At 40.1% G+C, this 25,274-nt stretch overlaps 1 protein-coding gene across 3 annotated transcripts in view; it reads right to left on the bottom strand.

Annotated features, from left to right (window-relative positions):
* The window catches only part of lrrc45 (leucine rich repeat containing 45), a 39,892-nt gene that overhangs the window by 11,129 nt on the left and 3,489 nt on the right, over positions 1-25,274 (bottom strand). For 2 of the 3 annotated variants that reach the window (XM_039788791.1, XM_039788793.1), the window contains 8 exons: positions 24,678-24,739; positions 24,515-24,585; positions 23,372-23,550; positions 19,129-19,257; positions 16,449-16,561; positions 14,968-15,026; positions 4,804-4,881; positions 2,649-2,784 (listed from right to left, as the gene is read on the bottom strand). In XM_039788791.1, the coding sequence (XP_039644725.1) occupies positions 2,649-2,784; positions 4,804-4,881; positions 14,968-15,026; positions 16,449-16,561; positions 19,129-19,257; positions 23,372-23,550; positions 24,515-24,585; positions 24,678-24,739 (827 nt within the window). The remainder of the gene's footprint in view (positions 1-2,648; positions 2,785-4,803; positions 4,882-14,967; positions 15,027-16,448; positions 16,562-19,128; positions 19,258-23,371; positions 23,551-24,514; positions 24,586-24,677; positions 24,740-25,274) is intronic. The other variant, XM_039788792.1, reaches the window with a different exon arrangement.

Raw genomic sequence — 25,274 nt, 5'->3', positions numbered from 1 at the left:
TAGTGAATGAATTCTCATAGTATGTGTATTTCCTTTTAAAAACTTTGTAAAGTGTCTTTGAGTGTTAAAAAAGCGCTATATAAATAAAATGCATTATTATTATTATTGCGGCAGGGGGAACACGCAAAAAACCTGCAGCGGGCCTGCGGCGAAAGGTTGAGACCTACTCAACATTTGGAGAATCTCAATCCCACGTCACCCTGCGGTGGCCAATCATGTAATCGGAGATCAGACTTGTCGGCTCACATGAGCTAGCTATAGGCTGAATCACATATGGACATTTTTTTAACTTTGTTTCCTGTACAAATCACTAGGGCTGTCCTTTATTAAAGAAATATGTATTTGACTAATCCAGGGATTTTCAACTGGGGTCCATGGCCCCTAGGGGGGTCCTCAGCATTAGTACAAGAGGGCCGCTAAATTAGGTTAAAAAATAAGTTTTTTCAAAGTCTGAAAATAAACTTTTATATGAATCCAACATATTAATAGCAAAGATAAATTGGCCTATTTGTGAAAAAAAAAATTTTTTAACGATCTAAGCGCACGGCGTGAAGCGCCTGGTGCAGGTGTGTTTAGGGCGTGTACAAATCCACTTTTGCTAGATTAACGGCGAAAAGGGTCCATACGCCGGGCGCCTGGTTCTAAAGGGTTGTACTTAGTGTCTTCATTAATCAGAGGTGTGTTTTGGCCGTAACATGCAATCAACCAATCAGAGATCATCTCCCATTGATCAACCAATCAGAGATCATCTCCCATTCCCTTTAAAAGCCAGGCGCGTTTGGACCTTGGAGCATTGCTATTATGATGGAGGATTTTAGGGCTGGTCCGAATACCATTTTTTTAACTTCGAAGCTTCATGAGCATCGAATATTCGAAGCTTTGGAGAGAGGGGGCTGAACATTTTATTATCTCTAATAAAGGCAGGAATCTCTATGTCTGTCTGTCTGTTTGCATTTTGATTATTTTGAGAACCTTTCATCCAAACGACTTCACAAGGGAGTGCAGTGTCGTATTTGGTGCAATATAGATAGACAGGCCAGACGCGTTCAGAATTAATAAACTTTTAACCTCTCAAGGATCACCCTCCCGTCAACGGGACACTTTGTGACTGGGGCGTCGCTGTAACCTCGATAAAACTTCCACTCATGAGCGTTTTTATTACTTTAAAGCATTAAATCTTTAAAATATAAAGCCATGTACACAACAGTTACAAAGTAACAGAAAATAAAACATTTCAGCCGTAATCTGTTTTCGTTGTCCTTTCAGCAACAAAGTGGTATTTTGACCAAAACTTGATTTTCATAAATCCCCAAGAGTCCAAGGAAATGTAATATCCAAGCTTTATATTCCAAAACGATCTCTTCGCCTCACAATGTTGAAGTTTCTGGCCGAATCACAACGGAAAAACGCGAAACAGTTTTCCATTTCCGCACTTGTTATCGCCGCTAGCTTCTCTGCCCAGCTTGCTAAATGCTCGAAGTGGGCGTCATCGTGTACCGACAGTATCTTCTTCTTCTTCTTCTTCTTCTTCTTCTTCTTCTTCTTCTTCTTCTTTGTAGTTTATTGGCGGTTGGCAAACCAACTTAAATGTGCATTACCGCCACCAACTGGACTGGAGTGTGAACGAGAGATAAATGCAGAAAATAAATAAAACAAAATAAAATAAAAAAAACAAACAAAAAAACCCAGAATATTCGAATGTCAAATTTTCAAATCGAATACCAACCCGAATATTCGAATATTCGGGTCCAGCCCTAGAGGATTTGCACCGTAATATTTTTAATCTTCTGCATGTGTGTATGCTGCTGTGTGTCCCTGTGTGTGTAACAAGCATAGTGTGCGCGCGCTGTGCACGAGCCTAGGAGCATTTTACTAATGCTCTGTTAAAATAACAATGAAATGCTGCGTTATTGACTTTAGACCAGGTTTTTGTTGCTCATTGGTGCAATCACTTCCCGCTGCCTCAAGATAGCAATACTCCCAGAATGCACCTGAACACACCTCCCTGTAAGACCAGCACGCCCATGGGCCACAGATGGGCGCAGGTGCATTTGCTATTTAAACGACATGGGTGCTGGACGGGAAACTGACAAATGTGCCGTTTGCAAGATGGGGCCCTAAATATACATACTGAAGATGAGCTTACTATAGGTAAGGTAGCCACTATGGTAGCCATACAGTTAATCTTAAGGATTTACTGTGTATGTTTAACGTTAAAACATGATGTATAAATAATATACATTTATTTTCATCCATTCGGCGCAGTTTAATAAGCAACTCAACTGTATACAGTATATGTGGTAGGGAGTCCATACTCGGTCTCTCTTTCAGCTGAGGGGTCCCTGGCCCAAAAAAGGTTGAAGACTAGTTGAGTTGATCGACAGATCTATAAAAACTTCATCACGAACCATGATGCAAAAGCACCATGTCAAGTCTTGTGTTTCCCAGAGATATACTCATGTGTTTCTTGGAAATAAGTCATTTAGCATTAAAAAAATATTTTTTTAAATTACTAATCGACTAAAGAAATCTAAGTCAACATAGACCAAAACTACGATAATTGACCACTAGGAGGGGGTAGCCCTATGAATCACATTTGATGTGAAATGACTTGTTTTGAAGTGTTGTCTCTCCTCATCTGTCCGTACCTCTTGCTCCTTCTTCCTCTCTCTGCTCTGTCGTTCCCTTTGTTCTTCTTTCTCAGCCTTCACTCGGGTCAGCAGCTCTCCCATGTTGTGGTTTTTCTGCTCCGAGAGGGCGAGGGCAGCCTCTGTCATCTGAAGTCTGCACAAAAATCACACCATGTAATCAGAGTTACTGCATGTGCTTCTTCAGGCAAGGCAAGACAGCTTTATTTATATAGCACATTTCAGCAATAGGGCAATTCAAAGTGCTTTACATATAACAGCAGGTAAAAACAATTAAAAATATAAAAACAGATAAAACATGAGAATAAAAGTTACAGTGCATTACAAGAAAGTTATTTAAAGAAAGGCAGCATCAAAAAGAAAGGTCTTCAGAGTTGCAGCAAACCTGCAGTTTTCTGGGAGTTTGTTCCAGATATGTGGAGCATAAAAACTGAACGCTGCTTCTCTCTGTTTAGTTCTGAATCTGGGGACAGAAAGCAGACCTGTCCCAGACAACCTGACACACTTTGTGTCAAAAGTGTGTTTTGACACAAGGTCCTGGGTCTTTCAGTCCCCAGATCTATTTTGAAGGAACGACTGGAGAAGGTTAGCCTAGAAATCTAGACGCACCCTAGCGGCAGCAATTGTAATTTGCCGTCAGGGCCGTCTAGCAACTCTCTGTTGGCTTGCAAGCTGGAAAAACCAAATTCTGGTCAGGCCAATCACATCGTGTATAGAGTTGGTGGGCGGGCTTAACATAAGGACGGCAGAGTTGCGACGGTTCTGCGTGAATTCCCTGCTACTTGAAAACAAAGAAGATGGCTGCTGCTGCTGGCGAACAGTGGTCTTTGGAATCGGCTTTAGCTCTGGAAGACTTGGAATTAAGCACAGAAGTCATTCTTAAAAAAGGAAGATGTGTTCGGAGTTTTGCCGACCGGATACGGCAAAAGTTGAATCTATCAACTAGTGTTGCTCTGGTTGGCTATGAGTGCAGAGGGAATTTGAAAGACAACCGTGTATCCCGCCCCTCGGATTGAGCCCTGCCAATGGCGAGTTCCCAGACCAACATCTGGATGTGGGTCTGGCTTGTCAGGCTAGTAGAAGGTTTCTTTAGAAGTCCAATGTTGTGTGTAGGTTTCCACCCCGGTCTAAAGACCTGTGAAGATTATGTAAAATAGTCTGCTGACGTATAAAGTTACATGACAGGATGCGGGCTGCTGATGGTCGCAAGGGTAAATGCAGATCACCTGCCCCTTTCATTTCAAAAACACACTTGAAAGAAAAAAGAAATTGATTTTGTCTCACTGTGCCTAGGCCTGTAACAATTATTCCATAACTGTCTAATTGTCGAATTTTTTACATAATCGCGGTTTCTTTGTTTGACTGCAATTAATTGCCAATATTAGCTAAGGTCCTAAGGGGTATGACTGGTAATTGTTGATTTAGTTTACATAGGCCAAATTGTTATTATACAAGTGATTATTGGTCGGACTATATCTTTTTATTATTATTTAAATTGTAAGTTGTTGGCACTTGACCCTATACACGTTCATAGCAACAATAATGACAAGGTGGGATACAGTTGGTGCCTATGTTTTATTGAAATAAAGAGGCGTTGTTTACTTCATAGGCTGTGTACCTGTGTTATTACATTATCTGGGTCACATGACAGTGATGTAATCAAATGATGTATCCTGGGATTCATTCAAAACTTTAATGTGTTTAAAAAGGTAATCCATGAATAAATAGGTTTTTGACTGAAAGAGACAATTATATTGTTAATCGCAATTATTTCTGAGACAGTTAATTGTGTAGCAAAATTTGGAATTGTTACAGCTACAGAAAATAAGCTTTTATTTCTGTCATTCAAAGCACCGCCGTGCTTATTCTCTTGCTTGCTCGTCCAAGACACACGTCTGCAGCCAGCAGTTCAGTGTTGGCGTTGGATCTGTCTTTTTTTTTTTTTATTAGTTGGAAAAGCCAAAATGTTCTCCCCTCGTCCTAAAATGGTCATACACCGATACTGTGTAATTCTTACTGCAGTCCTTCATACAACTTTGTGCTTGACTGAAAAATATGTAACTAAATTATGTAACTTATATTACACACAACACCTATGCACAGACTGTGCCCTCCTTATTGTGAATAATTGAATAAAGGAAAATGAAATGCTTACTTCGCAGTGAGGGAGTTGACAGCTGACTTCCTCTCATTCAGAGCTTCCTGGAGTTGCCCTATCTGAATGGAGGTGGCCCTAATCAAACAGGAAAATAGGCAAAGAGGCCATTGCCATGAGGTTATGGATACAAAATGTGATTATTTGAGGAAGATGCAGAGTAATTGTTGCACATATTACCAATATTATTAAGACAACTGTCGTATTTCCTTTCCAGTGCAAATATAAATGATATGGAGATGTGCCTCTTTGTTATAAAACTAACTAAAACTACGGCCCTACACACAATCGTGGCCACACTCTGGACTTGATTCTATCACTCGGCTTAGGTGTCAAGGATGTTATTATTGAAGATTTTGTGTTATCTGATCATAATCCTATTTCATGTACTGTTTCTCTTCCCTGTCAGCTGAGAAAACCGTGTGCAGTTAAAAGATTACACCGTCCTCTAACACCAAACTCACACGTAGATTTTAATGTGTCTTTTATGGAGAAATTGCAGCATATGACTATGGATCTCCTATCTCCACATCTTGGTGTAGAAGACACTATTAATAATTTTAATACTTGTAAAAGACCACTTCTGAGTTTTAATGTGTTGTGGAGTTAATGAATAAAATGGGAAAATATTTGTATATGATTGACCGGAAATTCTGTGTACCCGCAATGTTGAAATGTGTCCTTTTAGTGGCACCGTAGTTTTTTTTTGCACAATGGGAGATGAGCTTTGAAAGGTAGCTGGCGGGTGTGAATGGCTCACAGCTGTTTGTGTCTACAGGATTTTTATCTGAGATTTTGTTTCTTTTATGAACTTTGAAAACTTGACGCCCGTTTCATGACGGAAGAAAGGACAATCGTATATTGTTTGCATTCCTTGGGGAGCGCAGCGAGGTACGATGGGTTTCCATTCATAGTAATTTAGAAATTGTTTGTACGTTTGTATAGTTTATTTTGCTGCGTAATTAATGTTTGTAATCCTAAATGTTTGTTCACGTAATGAGTTTTGTATCCGTGAAAACATATGTGTGAAATGTTTGTTGTCTTTATGTTTTCAATACAGTTTTCACGGTGCTAAGGTGATGATGAATTAACGAATGCTGAACGTCATGCTGGACTGGCAAATTAAATAAAAGACGCCTTATGCATCAGTCGAGACTCTCGTTTTTGGATCCAAGGGCTGTAACAGTGAAAACTCGACGCTACATCGGAGTTGCCTGCTATGCTGCATGCCGTCTTCGTTCTGGGAGTTGCCGACGTTGTTCCACGCATACAGGCAAGGTCGTAGATTGGTAGCAAGCTTAATAACAGAGACTTCAGATGCGGTGAGAGACTCTTGTCAAGAAAAGAAAAAAAGGGAAATTGAACTGTCTGCCTATATGGCCATATCCTGATTGATCTTTTGTTTGTGAATGAACTGTGTGCTAAATATCTGAAATGGTTGCATGTATGAAATGTTTGATTTATTTTCACTCTTAAAACTTGTGAAATGTGATAAAATTGTATGGTAAAGAGCCTTACATCTCGAAAGTTAATTTCAGCCACTCTATTTCTTATTAAGCTCTCTTGAATATTTAAAGTGCTTTGGTGTTGCATTATCATTTTGAGTAAGCCTATCTTAATATTTGAGGTGAGCAGTACTAGGCTATGCAGCCCTCTTATAACAGCTTCCTGAATTACTCAAATCTAGTCATACATTAATAGCGATACAAACATGTCTGTGTCAGGAGGAAAGGAAAAGTCCACTGAAGAGAAAGATTTAAGCACTGATAATGAACCTTCAACAGAAGAGAAATCTAGAGGCCCAGAAGAAAGGGTCTCTCGTGAACGAAAGGCTACAGAAAAGGGCAAACAAATGCGTGAAGAGGAAGCTAAAAGGCACGTAAAAGCATTTTTGAGAGCCTATGAATCTTGGAAGCAGATAGCACGAGAAGCTAGAACTAGGCTCAAGAAATTTTGTTTGAAGGAGGATCTCAACAAAATAAACCAACAAGTTCAGAGTGGATATGACCGTGTAAATCAAAATTATGAGCCACTTCAACGCATAATCTCTCTTGAATGCGTTAGAGATTGTGCAAAAATTGGATGCTTGTAATACACTGACAACAGAGATATGTGACCTTGTGAGTAGACGGCTGGATGTAGGCCTAGTTCAAGAGACCTTTAAAGAGGAAGCTGAAAAGGAGAGAGTGCGAATGATCTTAAGTCGTGATGAATATAAATCTGTCTTTGGTGGGACAAACACTGAAAGTGTTACTTCAGAAGAATCCATCAAATTGGATAACCAGTCAATTACAAGCTCTAAGGCTTCTAGTGGGCGAGCAGATGCCGAAGCAGATCTTGCAGCTAAGCTAGAACAAGCAAAGTCGATGGAAGAGTTACAAGTTCAACAGACCAAACTTATTAAGTTGGAAAGTGAATGGAAACTCCATGAGTCACAAATGATGATACAAATGAAGCAGAAACAAGCAGAAGTGGAGCTGAAGTTAGAGGAGGAGAAAACAAAGCTAAGAATGTTGCAAGCAAGCGTGGATGTGAAAGTGGCTGCAGCTCGAGTTAGAACATACAATAAACTGGAAGGTGATGTGGAGAACTTGGTAAGAGAACCTAATACAGCCTCTGCCGTCAGAACCACTCCAGTTATGTATTCAAACAGACAGTTCCAATCGCAACCATCATCTCAGAGTGTAACAGCCAACTTAGCTGAAGCAATTAGCAAGCTCATTAAGTCTAAATCGACCTAATCTCCTTTGGTGAAAAAATGCTCTATTTGAAAAGCTACCTCACAGGAGAGGCAAGGAAAGCTGTGGAAGGATTCTTTTACCGGAGTTCTGAGGATGCATACGAAAGTGCTTGGGCAGTTTTAAAGGACAGGTACGGAAATCCATTTATTGTGCAGAAAGCGTTTCGAGACAAGCTGATGAAATGGCCTAAGATTAGTCCTAATGATTCTCTGGCACTTAGAGATTTTGCTGATTTTTTAAGGAGCTGTGTGGAATCTATGCCCCACGTTAAAGGGTTGGCCATTTTAAATGATTGTGAGGAAAATCATAAGCTCTTGAAAAAATTACCGGACTGGATTGTACGTAAATGGAGCCGAATTGTAGTAGAACAGCTTGATGCATCTGGAGATTATCCAACCTTTGAACACTTTACTAAATTTGTGCTGAAGGAAGCCCGCATAGCCTGTAATCCCATCACTTCTTCCTTATTCCTGAGCTCTAGCTCAGTAGATGAAAGGTTCCCCAAGAGGGCAAAGGCCCTCAGTACAAGTGCCCAAACAAAATATCATGCATTTAAGTCAGAAAGTTCATCTCCCTTCAAGCCAAAGCTGCCATGCCCTGTCTGTAAGGATGAATTGCACGGCACCGCTAAGTGCCCAGTCTTTGCTGCCAAGCCTATGGGAGATAAAAAGGCATTTATACATCAAAATTATTTATGCTTTGGATGTTTGCGTAAGGGACATATAACTAAAGATTGCAAAACACGACATGTCTGTGGAGTGTGTAGCCGACGCCATCCAACCTGTTTGCATGAAGAGAGATCCGGTGAAACGTCAAAGAGAAGCTTTACTTCTGGTTCCAAAGAAGGACAAGAAAATCAGGAAGTCCACAAAGTTTTGTCGCATGTAGTAACTCTGAATGCTTCTGCTACCTCAAGTATTGTCCCAGTTTTTTTGTCATCAGTGAAAGAACCTCAGAAGGAAATTCTTACATATGCTCTTCTTGACACACAGAGCGATTCATCTTTTGTCTTGGAAGACCTTGTCAGAGAGCTGGACGTAGTTTCTCAACCATTACAGTTGAAGCTTAGCACAATGACTGCTGTGGACACAGTTATAGCCAGCCAAAGTGTGTGTGGTTTGCAAGTTCGAAGTTTTCATTCTGACAACTGCATACAGTTACGGCAAGCATACACACGTGACTTTATTCCTGTTGATAAGTCTTGCATACCAACCAGGAACACAGCGTCACAGTGGCCTCACCTTAAACATCTTGTAAATAAGATGCCATCCCTTCAAGAATGTGAAGTGGGACTATTGATTGGCTATGACTGTCCTTCAGCTTTGGCTCCCCTTGAGGTCATCACTGGAGGTGAGAATGAACCATTCGCACAGAAGACAGAGCTAGGATGGAGTATCATAGGGGCAGTTAATCCCCACTTGGATAGGCATGGAAGTCAAAGATTCGTACATAGAGTTGCAGTGAAAGAGTTGCCAGTTCCATCAGCCGCTGATGTCTTAAAAGTTCTGGAGTCTGACTTCAGCGAGAGGAATTCTGAGGGAAAAGGTGTCTCACAAGATGATGTGCACTTCATACAGATTCTTAGTAAAACCATCCGGCAGAAAGAGGACGGTCACCTGGAGATGCCCCTCCCCTTTAAAGGCCACAGTTCCCCTTCATTATCTAACAATAAGAAGTTGGCCATCATTCGTCTGCAGCACTTAAAGAGGAGACTGAAAGCAAATCAACAGCTTTGTGATCATTATAAGGCATTCATGGAGGATATGATCAACAAAGGTGACGCAGAGTCAGTTCCAGAGGCATCTGTCGGAGAGGTTGTTTGGTACATACCCCACCACGGTGTGTACCACCCGAAGAAGCCTGACAAATTGAGAGTCGTTTTTGATTGTTCAGCTAAATTTCGTGGCATCTCATTGAATGATACTTTGCTGACAGGCCCCGATATGATTAATTCCTTGCTGGGAGTTCTCTGTCGTTTCAGAAAAGAGAAGGTGGCCATCATCTGCGATATTGAAAGGATGTTCCATCAGTTCTTTGTCACCCCTGACAATCGCAGTTATCTGAGGTTTCTATGGTGGGAGCATGGAGACCTTGACTGTGAGCCTAAGGAATATCAGATGGCAGTCCATCTCTTCGGTGCCGCCTCCTCTCCAGGGTGCGCGAACTTCGGCCTGAAATACCTGGCACAGAAATACAAAGCACATTATCCCTCTGCAGCGGCATTTGTCGAAAATAGTTTGTACGTCGATGATGGGCTAGTGAGTGTTCCCACAGTTGAGGATGCCTGTGAACTGATAGTTGAAGCACAAGAGTTGTGCAAGAGAGGAGGATTACGACTCCACAAATTCAACTCCAATGAAATTGAGGCTCTTCATTGTGTTGAGGCATCCGAAAGGGCGTCAAGGGTCGAACGCCTTGACCTCAACCCTGATTCAGTGTCAGTGGAACATGCACTGGGTATTCAGTGGCTCATTGAAAGTGATTGTTTCAGTTTTAATATAACCTTGAAAGACAAGCCAGACACACGCCGAGGCATTCTATCGGTCATAGCTTCATTGTATGATCCTCTGGGCTTTGTGGCTCCCTTCGTTCTGAGTGGAAAGTGCATTCTCCAGGAACTATGTCGTCGGAGCATTGGATGGGATGATCTGCTGCCTGCGGACTTGCGCCCACGGTGGGAGGAATGGAAGGCTGGTCTACAAGGCCTGAGAAGAGTCTCGATTCCAAGATGTTATCATCCACAAAACTTTGGCAAGATTGTGAGTGTAGAATTGCACCACTTTGCAGATGCCAGCAGTATAGGCTACGGAGCATGTTCTTACCTTCGATATAAGAATGTCCAGAACAAAGTTCACTGCAGTTTTGTCATGGCAAAGGCTAGGGTTGCACCATCAAAGATCACAAGCATTCCTCGTTTAGAACTTTCAGCTGCTGTGGTTGCAGCCAGAGTTAGTGTTCTGCTGAAATCAGAGCTAAACATGAAGATTGATGAAGAATTCTTCTGGACAGATTCTCAAGTCACTCTAGCATACATCAATAATGAAGCACGGAGATTTCACATATTTGTGGCCAATCGTGTCCAGCTTATAAGAGAATGCACCAATCCGGGCCAGTGGCATTATGTTGATACAGAAGAAAACCCAGCTGATCACGCCTCTAGGGGACTCCGTGCATCAGACATTCTGTTAACAACGTGGCTATCGGGCCCTGAATTTTTGTGGAAGGAAGAGGTTTATTCGGAACCTACTTTGTCACCCGACTTGTTGGTTGGTGACCCAGAGGTCAAAACCATTCAGGCCTTTGCCATAAGAGTGAATGATTGCACAAACATGTTGGATCGTCTGTCTAGGATATCCTCTTGGAGAACACTCCTTAAGGTAGTGGCGAGAATTAAGAGACTGGCATCTGGACTAAAGTGTCAAACTGATGTTGTGACTGTCGGAGAGCGTGAAAGTGCTGCCAAAGTGGTGATAAAGCTTGTTCAACAGCAAGCATTTAGTCGAGAGATAAAGGCACTTGGAACAGGAGAAAGTCTTCCACTGTCCAGTCCCCTTTTTTGCCTTGATCCCATTCTTAAAGAGGGCATACTTTGTGTTGGTGGAAGACTGAAACATTCATCTCTTAGTGAAGAATTTAGGCACCCACGCATTCTACCCAAAGATAGCCATATCACCCAGCTTGTTTTGTCACATTATCATTCTCAAGTATGCCACCAAGGTCGAAGTCAAACCCAAATGGAGCTTAGAGCAAATGGATTCTGGATCATGAGTTGCAGCAAGTTGGTTTGCGGCTGATACACAAGTGTGTTCAATGCAGGAAGCTGAGGCGGCCCAGTAGAAGAACAGCGTATGGCTGATCTGCCTAAAGAGCGTGTGAAGCATCTGCCCCGTTTACATACCGCGCGAATGGACTGCTTTGGACCGTTGTCATTAAAAGGTGTCGAAGGGAGTACAAGAGGTACAGCTTGATATTCACCTGCTTCTATTCTCGAACGCTCCACATCGAAATGTTAGAAGATCTATCCACTGACTCTTTTATCAATGCCTTCACGGTGCCTCATCAGCCTAAGAGGTGGAGTGCGAACTCTACGTGATCAAGGCAGGAATTTCATAGGAGCTAAGAATGAATTGAGAGAAGCACTTAAACAGTGTAACAATCAGGCTTTGGAAATGTTTCTGGCTGGGAATCAGTGCGAGTTTGTGTTCAATGCCCCATCAGCAAGTCATGCCGGTGGAGTTTGGGACCTGTCAAATACGCACCATTCAAGGTGTGTTGGATGCTACTTTGGCTCAAAGTCTAGGTAGGCTTGATGATTCCTCCCTGAGAACACTCTTTTACGAGGCCATGGCTATTGTTAACAGCCGCCCATTAACAGTAGATGGAATGAATGATCCCAACTCTGTTGAACCTTTAACGCCTAATCATCTAATCCTAATGAAGTCAAAGATAGCTCTTCCACCTCCAGGAAAGTTTGAGAAAGAGGATGTATACTGTACAAAGCGATGGCGTCGAGTTCAGTATTTGATTGAGCAGTTCTGGAGTCGATGGAAAAGGGAGTACCTTCAGAACATTTCCACACGACAGAAGTGGCATGTGGCCAGGCGCAATCTCAGAGTGAACGATGTGGTCATTATAAAGGAAGACATCCTCCCAAGGAACCAGTGGCAGTTGGGGCGAGTAGTGGAAACATCTACGGATGATGATGGCTTAGTGCGAAGAGTGAAAATAAGAGTTGGAGAACAGAAATTAGGAAAGTCTCCATCTAAACATTCTGTCATTGAGAGGCCTATTCAAAAGTTAGTGCTGCTTCTTGAAAGTGAATAGTCAGAAAGACTCACGCACAGAGACACACGCATAATTCATCAGATTAGCACAACTCTATGCTTATTTGCACAATGGTCCAATATTGTGATAGTAACAAGTCTATGTAACTTTTAGAATCATGTATGATTTATTTTGGTATTATAATTATCATGACATGATTGGTGGGAGTGTAAAAGACCACTTCTGAGTTTTAATGTGTTGTGGAGTTAATGAATAAAATGGGAAAATATTTGTATATGATTGACCGGAAATTCTGTGTACCCGCAATGTTGAAATGTGTCCTTTTAGTGGCACCGTAGTTTTTTGCACAATGGGAGATGAGCTTTGAAAGGTAGCTGGCGGGTGTGAATGGCTCACAGCTGTTTGTGTCTACAGGATTTTTATCTGAGATTTTGTTTCTTTTATGAACTTTGAAAACTTGACGCCCGTTTCATGACGGAAGAAAGGACAATCGTATATTGTTTGCATTCCTTGGGGAGCGCAGCGAGGTACGATGGGTTTCCATTCATAGTAATTTAGAAATTGTTTGTACGTTTGTATAGTTTATTTTGCTGCGTAATTAATGTTTGTAATCCTAAATGTTTGTTCACGTAATGAGTTTTGTATCCGTGAAAACATATGTGTGAAATGTTTGTTGTCTTTATGTTTTCAATACAGTTTTCACGGTGCTAAGGTGATGATGAATTAACGAATGCTGAACGTCATGCTGGACTGGCAAATTAAATAAAAGACGCCTTATGCATCAGTCGAGACTCTCGTTTTTGGATCCAAGGGCTGTAACAATACTATATGCACAGAAACACTAGACGGTATTGCTCCTTTGAGACAGGTGAGCAGGAAAAATAAGCCTTCTCCCTGGTATGATGAACACGTTAAATCATTGAGAAGAGATTGTAGAAGATGTGAACGTAAATGGAAGAAAGATAAATTACAAATTTCGTATGAAATGTTAAGAGATTCCTTAGGTAAATTCCAACAGGCTGTAAAAACGGTTAGGTTCAGATTTTTCTCAGATATTATTGAGAAAAATTGTCAAAATCCAAGAATCCTTTTTTCAACCATTGATATATTTCTGAACCCCAGATTAGAGGTGCCTGGAGTTATACCTATGGATCTATGTGACAATCTGTTGGAGTTCTTTGTCGGACGTATAGCGGACATCCGCAGGAATATACAACAGTGTTCTTATGAGCCTATGGATATACCTGTAATTCATGCTGTGTTGTCTGATTTTGAGCCTATTTTTTTATCCACACTTTTAGATATTGTTGGTAAATTAAAGTCGACAGTCTCTCCTCAAGACATTGTTCCTATAATGCTATTTAAGAAAGTTCTTGAATTGATTGGTCCATTTATATTATCAATAATTAATAAGAGTCTTCTGTCTGGAATTGTTCCAACTTACTGTAAACATGCTATAGTGCATCCTTTACTGAAAAAAACAAACTTAGATAAGAGTGTGATGTGCAATTACAGACCAATCTCAAAGCTGCCCTATCTAGCAAAGATTCAGGAAAAATCAGTCTTCATTCAACTTGAGTCCTTCCTTATTAACAATTCTATCGGTGAAGTTTTTCAGTCGGGGTTCAAAAAACAACACAGTACAGAATCTGCATTATTAAAAGTTTTTAACGACGTTTTTATGGCCACAGACAGTGGTGACGTGACCTTATTTCTGCTATTAGATCTTACAGCAGCGTTTGACACAATCGACCACAATATTTTAATTGCACGCTTAGAAAAGTATGTAGGTATCCGAGGTAATGTCTTAGACTGGATTAAATCTTATTTCCAAAACAGAAGTTTTTCAGTGCAAATGGGAGAATATACGTTGAGTTCAGCATCTTTATCATGCGGTATTCCACAATGATCTATTTTAGCACCAGTCTTTTTTTTCCTATGTATGTTGCGGGTAAATATGAGTGTTATTGCTTAAAATGCCGCTGTCGCCTATTGCTGCCCCGTTATTAATGGTATCTGCAGTCTTTACCAAAGCTGTTTTCTCGTTGGATTGATGACGGTGTATTTAAGATTGATGTCTACAATGAAACAGGCTACTCGGAAAAGTGAACATATCACTCCTGTATTAAAAAACTACACTGGTTGCCGGTTTTCTACAGGATTAATTTTAAAGATACTTTTATTTGTTTTAAAGCACTGCATGGCACTGCTCCGACATTTAAAACAGGATCTAATCCAGGTGAATAAACCAAAGAGAGCACTTCGCTCCGAATCATTAAATCTCTTGGTAGTCCCGCGGACTTACAGAAAAATGAGAGGGGATCGCTCTTTTGCGGCCGTTGCTCCCAGGCTGTGGAATAGCTTACCTCCTTATATTAGGGAATGTTCCTCTCCTATAGAGTTTAAACGGCATTTGAAAGCTTACTTTTTCACTCTGGCTTTTGATCATCTATGAGTGCTGTGTTAATGATGTGATAGGATTTTAGTAGTATTTACTAGTGGAATTTAATTGTCTTGAAGATTGTTTTATTGTATTTTTTGTACAGCACTGTGGTCAACTTTTGTTGTATTAATATGTGCTTTATAAATAAATTGAACATTGAACATATGGTTATGGGTAATGACACCCTTCACTCACCCGTTGGAGCGTCCCATCTCCTCCCTCTGCCTATCTATGGTATTCATCAGGCTAAGGTACTAAAAGAGAGGAGGAACAACCACAGTCATCAACACAGACTTTATCCAAAATCTGTAAAACGTAATAATAATAATACTTAGAATTTAAAGTGATAACCCCACCAAACTTTTGTGTGTATCAAAAAAGTTGAGTATTAAACACACCACGTGTATCTTTAAAGCGCCCATATTATGCTCATTTTCAGGTTCATAACTGTATTTTAAGGTTTTACCAGAATAGGTTTACATGGTTTAATTTTCAAAAAACACCATATTGTTGTTGTACTGCACAGCTCTCTCTCACTGCTGTAGATCCTCTTTTCACCTGGTTTCTGTTTTAGCTACAGAGTGAGACCTCTTTCTTCTTCTTCTTCTGTACTATCTTTGATTGCACTCGCACATGCGCAGTAGCTCAGATGTAGAGCATGTCAGCTAGCTAACTCTAGAGACAGTAAAAGAAAGGCTGTTTCTCCAACTTTGGTCAGTTCCAAGGCAGGATTAGCTGGGAGACTTCTAAATGAGGGCGCACATGTAAGTAGTTCTTTTGTAGATTATGGTGAACTTGTGTGTGTTGTAGCAGTGCTTTGCTATTGAGAACGACGTAGCATGCTAACGTTAGCGTTAGCCGGCTAACACTAGCATTAGCCGGCTAACGCTAACGCTACGAGCTAACGGTTGCGGTTAGCCAGCTCATTTCGGACTGTGACGTCACAGTCCGAGCCGATTTTGAACAGCTCACCAGGAGACTGAAGGCAGGGCACATTCAGAAACCGTATCTCACTCAAAACAGCATGGATGGATTTTTTTCAAAGTTTGTATGTGTGTGGAAGCACCAGAGACACAAAAGAACACCCCAAATCCCAGAAAAAGTGTTTTTTTCATAATATGGGCACTTTAAATGCAGGTTTGCTTCATTGGAGCATGGTGACTGCGCTTAGCTTCAACTCATGTCAGTCAAGCTAAACTATGCTGTCATTTCTATGGATGTTTTAAGACTTGAACCAGAGATGCTCAAAAGTATCTGCGCTCGAGTCCAAGTCATGTCTCAAGTCTTTGAGCTAGAGTCCACATATTTGCATTCAGCTCTTCTTTTGTTTTGGCCTTGTATGAAATTTTTAAAGCCAAAGTTTATGATGAAAGGGAAGGCAGCTGTTTGTTGTCCTCTCTCACGTGTGGCCGTGCGCAGCAGATACGTAACGTACTGTATTTCGTATTATGTAGGTAGGTTATATAGGTTACGCAGGGAGGGGAATAACATTCATCAGGCGTTTCCTGAAAATAATGACTGTTCACGACACGAGTTTCGCATCTTGAGTCGAGTCTGAAGTCATGCCATTAGTTTTGCAGGTATTAGCAGGCAAATCTATCTCTTGTAAAAACCGTGGGTTGTAATCTACACCTATGGAATTATTTCATTCTTTGGTGTAAGGGGGTGAGAGTTACCTGCCGGCCCTTCTCCTCCTTTAGTGTCTGAATCTCCTTGCTGAGTACCTGGGTCCTGCTGCGGCTCTCTCTCAGGGTGGACTGTCTGTCCGAGTTGTGTCCTGTGGTCTGCTCTGAAAGGGTTAAACAACAGGAGCAGAGGGATAATAAGTGAAGAGAGAGAAAAATGGGTCCGGAGCAGAGGATGCATGTGAACAGGTATCACTGGGTGTTAATCCGTACCACATTCAAATCAGTCGACATCTAGTCGAAATTCTTCGTGGTCCACTTCCAGGATTGCTCCGGTGCTTCCCGAAATTCCCCCGGATACACGTATTTTCTGTTTCCTTCCACTTTCTTTGTGTTGAGGTTCTAAACTCTGGTGGATTTGTGAGGACTATGGTTAGCTGCTCCTCAGATCTCTGCAGGGTAAATCCAGACAGCTAGCTAAACTATCTTTCCAATCTGAGTTTTCTGTTGCACGACTATTTTACAGCGGCTCTGTGCGGAGCTTAGTGCCGCCCATGATGATTCTGATTGGTTTAAAGAAATGCCGATAAACCAGAGCAGGTATTTCCTCCCATCCCAGAATGATGTGTGGGGTAGCCAGACCCTCCTTCAGCGCACTTTGGAGGAGGGTCTGTAACCATATTTTGTTAACTACATTATGTACTTTTTATGTATAGGAATATTTACATTTATACACATATGTTGTAAGATTTCCATTTTGTATATTCAGTGCCTATGAATTTAGTGTAATATATATGAAGAGGAATATGTATAGTTATATGTTTGCGAGAAAGAATATTGTTAGCTATACTTTTCTCATTTTTATTTCATGTGGTTGTTTTGTCTGGAAATGTCATATCTGTTTCTGTCATGTTTTATGTTTTGAGTGGACTCCAGGAAGAGTAGCTTTAAAATTGTGTAAAATTATTCAAATTGAAGCAATAGTGTTCGAGCATGGGCGATTTTAGACCCCCTAAAAATAATATAAAAAAATATTCTCTTTTTTTTTTTTTTTTAAATCAATTTTGGTGCTTCAAGTGAGAGTTTGCGAACTTGTCTGTTAGTGACAGAGGAAAAACAATTACAGGCTCAAAGGGCTTAAAACAGGTTTAATATCCTGTGTGTCTGTCTCCAATGCTATGCACCTGGAACCCCGTCAAGGAAAGGGTTAACAGAAACATAGTTTTGGCCAATCAGAGGTGGTGGTGCCAGACTCCCGCCTTTGGCTGAGTCTCTATCTAATCTGTCAGAGGGAGAGCAGGAGTGTGGTCGCCCCTGTGTTAGAGTAACAATCACGGATGGCACTTATTGCAGTAAATATTAATTCCTCTGAATATATATCCCAAAAAATCTATCCCACCAGCAGCTGTCCTCATGGTGTATTTCTTATACGTATACTGAAGGATGTGATCAAATTTGTGCCAAGAAAAGCCCTATATATTGTAATATCCAGTTGAAACTGAACAATGTGATCTCATATCCAATAACTCAGTTTATATGTATTATACAAGCTTGTATCCAATGAAAAGTGATTGTATGTTTTGATAACATTACTTAGAATCTATTCTTTTTAACAAATAATACAATTTGCATGACTCCCACTAGGGCTGTGCAATTAATCGAAATGTAATCGTGATTATGATTTCTGCTCCCAATGATCACAAAAACAGAATAATAAATTTATAATAATATATTATAATATAAATAATAAATATAAATAATAATAATAAATTTTGCAGTAAACTCTTATTTTCTCTCGTGTTCTGAATGAAAAAATAAAGTTTAAATAGGAAAAGTATTAAGGCAAATTTCCCAGTTGTTTTTTCTTTTTACTGTTGATTTATTGAACTTTTTTAAGTTCAGTAACTGCAACATCTTTCCAGAAGTCAACGAGTAATCGTATTAAATTATCGTGATTTCAATACTGACCGAAATAATCGTGATTATATTTTTTTCCATAATCGAGCAGCCCTAACTCCTACCACATTTAGTTGTCTTTTGGCTTCATTTTCTGGAGTCAAGGTTAGGTGATAACATTTTCATTTTTCATTTTTATAGTTTGGTATAGCTTAAGATGTTTGTCAGGGTTTCACCCACTTCTAAAAGACCCTGGTGAATGTACACAGCTCACAATTGTTCATTTGTAAAAGTATAAAAACAAAAATATGGTATTTGTTCTTGTATTAACTTGCTTATGTTTAAAAATGTATGACAGTATGTGAATATCCAGAGTTGTATGGCACAGGCTTGAAACAATATACTGTAGTGATTCCAGTAATAAGTGGCTGCGGTTTCATTTTTTATTCAATGCTGTGTGCAGCACAAACAGATCTCCATCCCCCTCAGTTTTAGTAGGGTGTAGCAATAAATCTCAGAGATAGATATCTGAAAACCTGGACCATCTAAAACCAACACTATATGAATGGAGAGATACCTCTAGAGGGAAGTGAGAAAATAGGCTTTTTTTTCCTTTTGTAATTTTGATGAACCGTCCCTTTAAGGAGGCTGACAGGATGCAGCTGCATGTTTAGCTTATTACAAGCTATGAGTAATTCAGTGTCGAGAAAACTAGGGTAAATTGTACCGACACGCATGCTTAACCGTGTACTTAAAACACACACACACACACACACACACACACACACACACACACACACACACACACACACACACACACACACACACACCTTACCAAGTGCTTTGAGTGTGTCACTAGGTATGTTGTTCCCTGCCATCTCCAGCTGCACTATGCTATGGTTCTTCTGCAGAGCCTCCAACAAAGTCCTGCCACCCAGCAGACCAATGTTGTTCCACCTCAGATCTGTAAGTACAGTCAGTGAGAACAGCCAAAGTGGACCATTGGTCAGTCAAGCGATATACACCAGAATACAGCAAGAACCTGTTCTTCACCCCTCCAACTTGTGAATTAGATTAGATAGATCATTCTGCATGTTTGTTAACCACAAAAAAATCTGTACAGACTACCTCTATTTAATTAAACTAGATTAATTTATTGTTGACTTTTTTGTATAAAAGAACTTTTTTAGGACCTCAACTACATGCAACTTATGATCAGTTTAATTGCATGCAGAAACAATCTGTGATTATGCTTGGTGTAGTCTAGCTCAACGGATGTAGACTGCTGGGATAAAGCTGTCATCCAGCGCGTCTCTAATCGTCTCCACTTTCTATTTTGCAAGGGCACTGTTACCACATCCTGGGCTTAGCACCACCCAGGACAGTTGTGATTGGTTGAAAGAAATACAAACAAGCCAATCTTCTTTTTTTTAACCTAACCCAGGATAGAGCGGTGTAGCCAGACCATACTCCAGCACTGACACAGCGCTGGGCAGATAGGTCTGGCAATTCGGTTACACATTTTTTTGAAATTGCTAAGCCCTAATAACAAGCACAGCCAACTTGAATTATTTCACAGTAAAATATGTGGGATCTCCCAGTACAGAGCATGTCCCACCACTGGGACCTCAGCTGAAAAGATGTTCTGACAAAAAACAAAGGGAAAACCTTGAAGCAGGGACTTTTTCACTTAATTTTCAACAGATTCTTATCAGGCTTGTGCACAATTCAGAATTGAATTGAGAATGACTCCTAAATTCCAATTCAATTCTTGAATTTGAATTGAATTTGAATTGATGTCAAAAACAGGATCTAAAATTACAATTCGAATTTGAATTAAAGGAAGCAGAATTGCAATTCAATAAAAATTCATATACATAATTTAAGTGAAGTGTTTAACAATGAAGCTTTACAATATATGTCAGCTATGATTGCATTACATATTCTATAAACGATATTAGTCTGAACTAGTTGTACAGATTACATTAACAGGAAATGTTTTCCCCCAGCAATGAATGTTAAAAGCTCTAGTCACAGAACAAATAATTAAGTTTGATTTATTGTAATTGTAATTTTTTGGAACATGATGGAGCATGACTACATTTCCCAGAATGCTTTACTTTAACCAAGTATTTAAAATTGTTGCCAAACAATGTGAGGTGGACATTTGTTTGAAAGCTTATTTTCTACACTGGACTTTTTAAGTTTCAGAAGTACTTTAGAACTTCAGATTATAAATGTTTATAGATTTGACACCTGTAATAACAGTGACATGGAAAATAATAGCAGGCCTAAAAGGTCATCTGTACTAGTTCATTTTGAAGAACCAATTCCAACACCAACACCTGGAAACCACAGAGCCATATACAAGCACTGCAGTGCTCCAGTCTGTGGCTCCATCAAGGCTACTTCAAATTTCAAAAGGCATCTGTTAAAAGTAAGTTAACAGACAGACAGTCTTTTATTTTGAAAACCATCTCTTGATGGTATTATGCGACTGATATTTGATATCATCAGTGTTGGGGTCACTACTCAAGAACATGTAATACACATTATTCACTTTAAAAAAAACAAAAAACAAAATACATTACCTTACTTGTTATTCTCTCTGGATAGTAACTCATTACATTACTGTAGCGCAACACAGCAAGAGCCTGGCATAGAGCTCATAAAGAGCTTAAACACACCTTCAACTCACAACAACAGTAACAGTAACATTAATGTGTTACATTACTCAGTTACAGCCAAATGTGATTATATCATGGCATTACTTCATAAGGAAGTAATGTAAAGTAATCCCCCAACACTGGATATCATATGTGTTTAAAAGCATGCAAGCACAATATTTTCTTATTACTTATTGTAAATCAAGAAAACAATTCAATTGTGGAATTAATAGAAATATTTGTTCTCTGAAAGAGTGATCTATATTTTGGAACAAAATGTATGCAGGGTTGAGGAGTGACTAGTTAAGTGTAATGAAATTATGTTATTAAATTACAAAATTAATGTAATTGTATTTTGTTGTATTACTGAGGTAAAATGTGTAATTTAATTAATCAAATCAAAAGGAAATTGCTTTGCATTGATAAAGTAATCCAAATAAAGTAATCCAAACCACATTTAATATGGGTAAGCAATTACATTTCCAAAGTAACCTTCCTAACACTGAATGTATGTGAGATTCAACATATTCTTTCTGTTGTGTGACTGTGTGGAATTTCTTTTAATTGCCATGAATTTAATTCCACTTCCTGTCATTCCAATTCCAATTCAACTTCCTGTGGGGCGGAGTCAATTCAATTCAAATTCAAATTCATGAACTGAATGGAGGCCAATTAGCCTTTCGCCAAGCCCCGCCCCCCTTAGTTACTGTTGCTACGTCCGACAAACAAATGGTCAAACACAACCAGCGTGACAGATTGCCATGACGGGAAGAGGTATACCCGTGCGTGTCAGTGACCTTTTTTGGAGCAATACCTCCGCGATATCCTCCAGATCGAAGCAAAAGGGGTTACAGTATGCAGTGGAGGGATGTATTCAAATGTTTGACTTTGTTGTAAACTGACGAAAAATAAAGTTGGGGAGCTCAAAGACCCAACACAACAGCAGCTAATGTAGCTAGCGTTAGCTAACATGTTAACTAATGTTGGCTAAAGCTAAAGGGCTCGTTAAACTTAGCTTAGAGAGGAGGTTAACATTCTGGCAATGATATTCATGGTAATCATAACTTTGGTCCAATTTGTGTTCTTGCCTCTAGTTAGTAGATCTAGACAACACGGTAACTAGTTAGCTGTTACCCTTAGCTTTGAGCAGACGTATTTATGCTTCGTAATGTTCAACACATTTAACTGGGAGCGGGGCCGTCCACACTGTTTTATCCACTGTAGGCACCGCTCACGTTGGCCCTCATTTATGAAACGTTTTCTCTTGAACGTGAACGATTTCTTTCTGCCATTGACCGAGTTATTTCGGCTTGTTTTTCCAGCCCCTCTGCTGTCAGGAGACAGGGTCTAGCACGGGGGGCGGAGGACACGAGCTCTCTCAGCTGTTGCCTCGTTCTGACTCATGAAAAAAACATGAGTAAAATAAAAGACACTGCATAAACTCTGCTACTGTGTGTTTATTTAAATATAAGTACACCTAAATGTAGGCCTAAGAGATTGCAATATAAGTCTGTATATTACTATTAGGACTATAGAATACATGTGTCAAGGATGTAGGCTATAAATTAAATAAACTTCAGCTGGAGTCCGATTTACCACGGCAACACTGTTGACCGCATCAGTGATCTCTTTCCATTCCTCATTCTTTCTACAGTCTTTAATAACAGTTTTCAGGCTGCCAAATAGTACACACGTTAGTACAAATGAACCGGAGATGTCAGGGTTTCAATCTCCACCTCTGAAAAGTGCCGCTTCTCAGCCGGATTACGTCTCGCCATGTCGTAAATTGTAGGGGCGAGGCCTCAAAACCCAGAATATATTGGGGTGTGATATTTAAACACAACTCCTCCAGACAATCTCTCGGGGTATCCATGGATGTATTAAGAGGGGGTATCTAGTGTCCGATTTACAAACGCCGTGGGCGCACCGCTTCACCATCTTGCTTGGAGTCAATGTTTGTCGGACCTGCTCACATAGTAACGGTTGCTATGATGTGTGATTGGACAATGGACGTTTTGGGGGAGGGGCCGGCGAGAGGTCAATTCTGAAATTCAGAATTTTGCACAAGCCTGATTCTTATACACTTGGGCTACATTTACATTGTTACGTTTTGGTTTTAAAGTTTTTAAGAGTTTTGAGCCAAAAGCTCCAGTAGAAGAGCTAATCTTTAAATCTCCGTTTAAACTAACACGCTCAAACCAAAATATCTCACGAACATTCTTGTAAACTGAGCATGTGCAAGCCGGGGTAAAAAGGAGCGTGTATACTCCTCCTGTTGCTGGTAGTTGCCATGGAAACAATAGTAGCTTAGTCTCAGAGAAGGAGAGGTCATGACCCAATCAGGAGGCGAAATATCAGCGTCAGTGTCGGTGTAGGGGTGAAGTGGTCATATTTGTTTGTATTGCGTCTCACCTAGCACCTGCACCGTGGTGTTGCGTTTAAGAGCTAGAGCGAGCTCAGACGCTCCGTGGTGGTTGATCTGATTGTTGCGCAGGTCCAGCTGTGTCAGCACGCTGTTGGACGCCAAACCATCACAAAAGAGTGAGAAGGCTTCGTCCCACACTCCCAAAGCGTTCCACTCCAACACCAGCCTGCAAACAGTATTCACAGGTTGTAAGCATTATGTGTTCATGGGGACATCATTCTTTGTTGCAGCAGTGTGGGGTTATGTTTGTTTTCAAGTTTATGTCCTGATCAAAAATCCTTTCTAGGAAGATAAATACGTAGTTATTATTAGTTGATTCTAATAATATGCGGTAGCAGTCAACTTTGATAAGTATATATGTTCCATTGTCCAAGCTGTGAGCCACTGGCATAAAAGAATTCACTTCAACAATAACAAGTCAGGGTGCTCAACAGCAAGGTTTTACCAAGGGCCCCCTAACAGCCATGGTTACACCACTCATGGGAGCTCCAAAAAGGACTGCTGATGTGACATGTACAAGCAGAACTGACATTCTTCAGTTCTTAACCCTTGTGTTGACTTCGGGTCAAATTGACCTGTTTTCAATTTTTGTTTTAAATCAGAAAATATGGGACGTAGAAATAAGCGCTGAAAATGTGTAGAAGAAAAATGTAACAATTTAAAACGTTGAAAAAAAGGCATCAAAAACGTCGAGAAAAAAAAGTGTTTTTTTTCCAAGGTTGACGGGAAGACAACACAAGGGTTAAAGGGTAACTACCTTCTTTTTTTACCTGGACCCTATATTCCTATGTTTTTGTGTCTAAATGACTGATGGGTACAACAATCTTAGACATTGGTCCAGTATTAAGCGAGATTGCTGCAGTCGGCAGTCAGTGATATTACAAGTTAATAGGGCAATTGTGCAGCTTGTATTTACAGTACGTATAACAAAAGTGCTTGTTCTGCCACTGACAGGCTCAGATTAATATTCTAAGTGTCTGACAACATTATGGAAAGGATTTCTAAGGAGGTCCACCTTCCTGTTAAAGAGTAATCATCCAGGTGCCATTATGATGTTTCACACTTAAAAACTACATGTCTGGTGTTCAGCGACAGAAAATATATTCTCACGTAAAGAGCATTGTTCTCACCTACGCAGAGTATTGTTACGTGCCAACAGCTTTCCCAACATCTCTGCCCCTGTCGATCTCAGGTTATTTCCCTGTGAACAATATTTTGCATCAACAGACTATCCAAACACTTAAAATCCATTAGGGTCTGAGAGTGCAGACAGTCTAATTTGGCAGGTGTTACCTTCAGATCCAGGACTTTTACAGTTGTGTTGCCAAACAGTCCAGTCAGAAGTACTTTGGCACCTGAGAGTCACATACAAGCATAAAAGCAGACACTTTCAGACATGTTAACTTATTTCATCAAATCCCATGTACAGACAAACCAACAATGATTATTCCTCTGTGCCATAGAGTTCCATTGTTGTCCAAAAACTATTAAAAACACATCAATGAGCCACACTGCTGCACTAGTGATTTGTTCCAATTTGGATTAATCCGCCACTGAAAATAGTCCCAGACATTTGCACAATTTCCTCCTGTTTGAGTAGTGTTTGTTAAAAACTACAGTGGCCAGCTGTTTAAGGCTTTTTATTAAAATGAAACTATATATTTGTAATTTTCTTTATAATGGGTTTGGGGCAGTGAGCAACAGACAGGGTAGGGAAATCAGATAGTATTGAGAGACAGACTAACACATTGTTGGTTTTGGTCTTGGAATTTGATTTAATGATAATTAGTAAATATATAACACTTGTTTTTTTTGTCAGACTAATTAAAATGCATTGGATGAGTTTGCAGACTCAGGCAGGTTTCAGTGAACAGTCACAAGCAGTAGTAT

Source organism: Perca fluviatilis, chromosome 21, assembly GCF_010015445.1.
Source record: "Perca fluviatilis chromosome 21, GENO_Pfluv_1.0, whole genome shotgun sequence".
Taxonomy (NCBI): Eukaryota; Metazoa; Chordata; class Actinopteri; order Perciformes; family Percidae; genus Perca; species Perca fluviatilis.
This window is presented reverse-complemented; position numbering and strand designations above follow the sequence as displayed.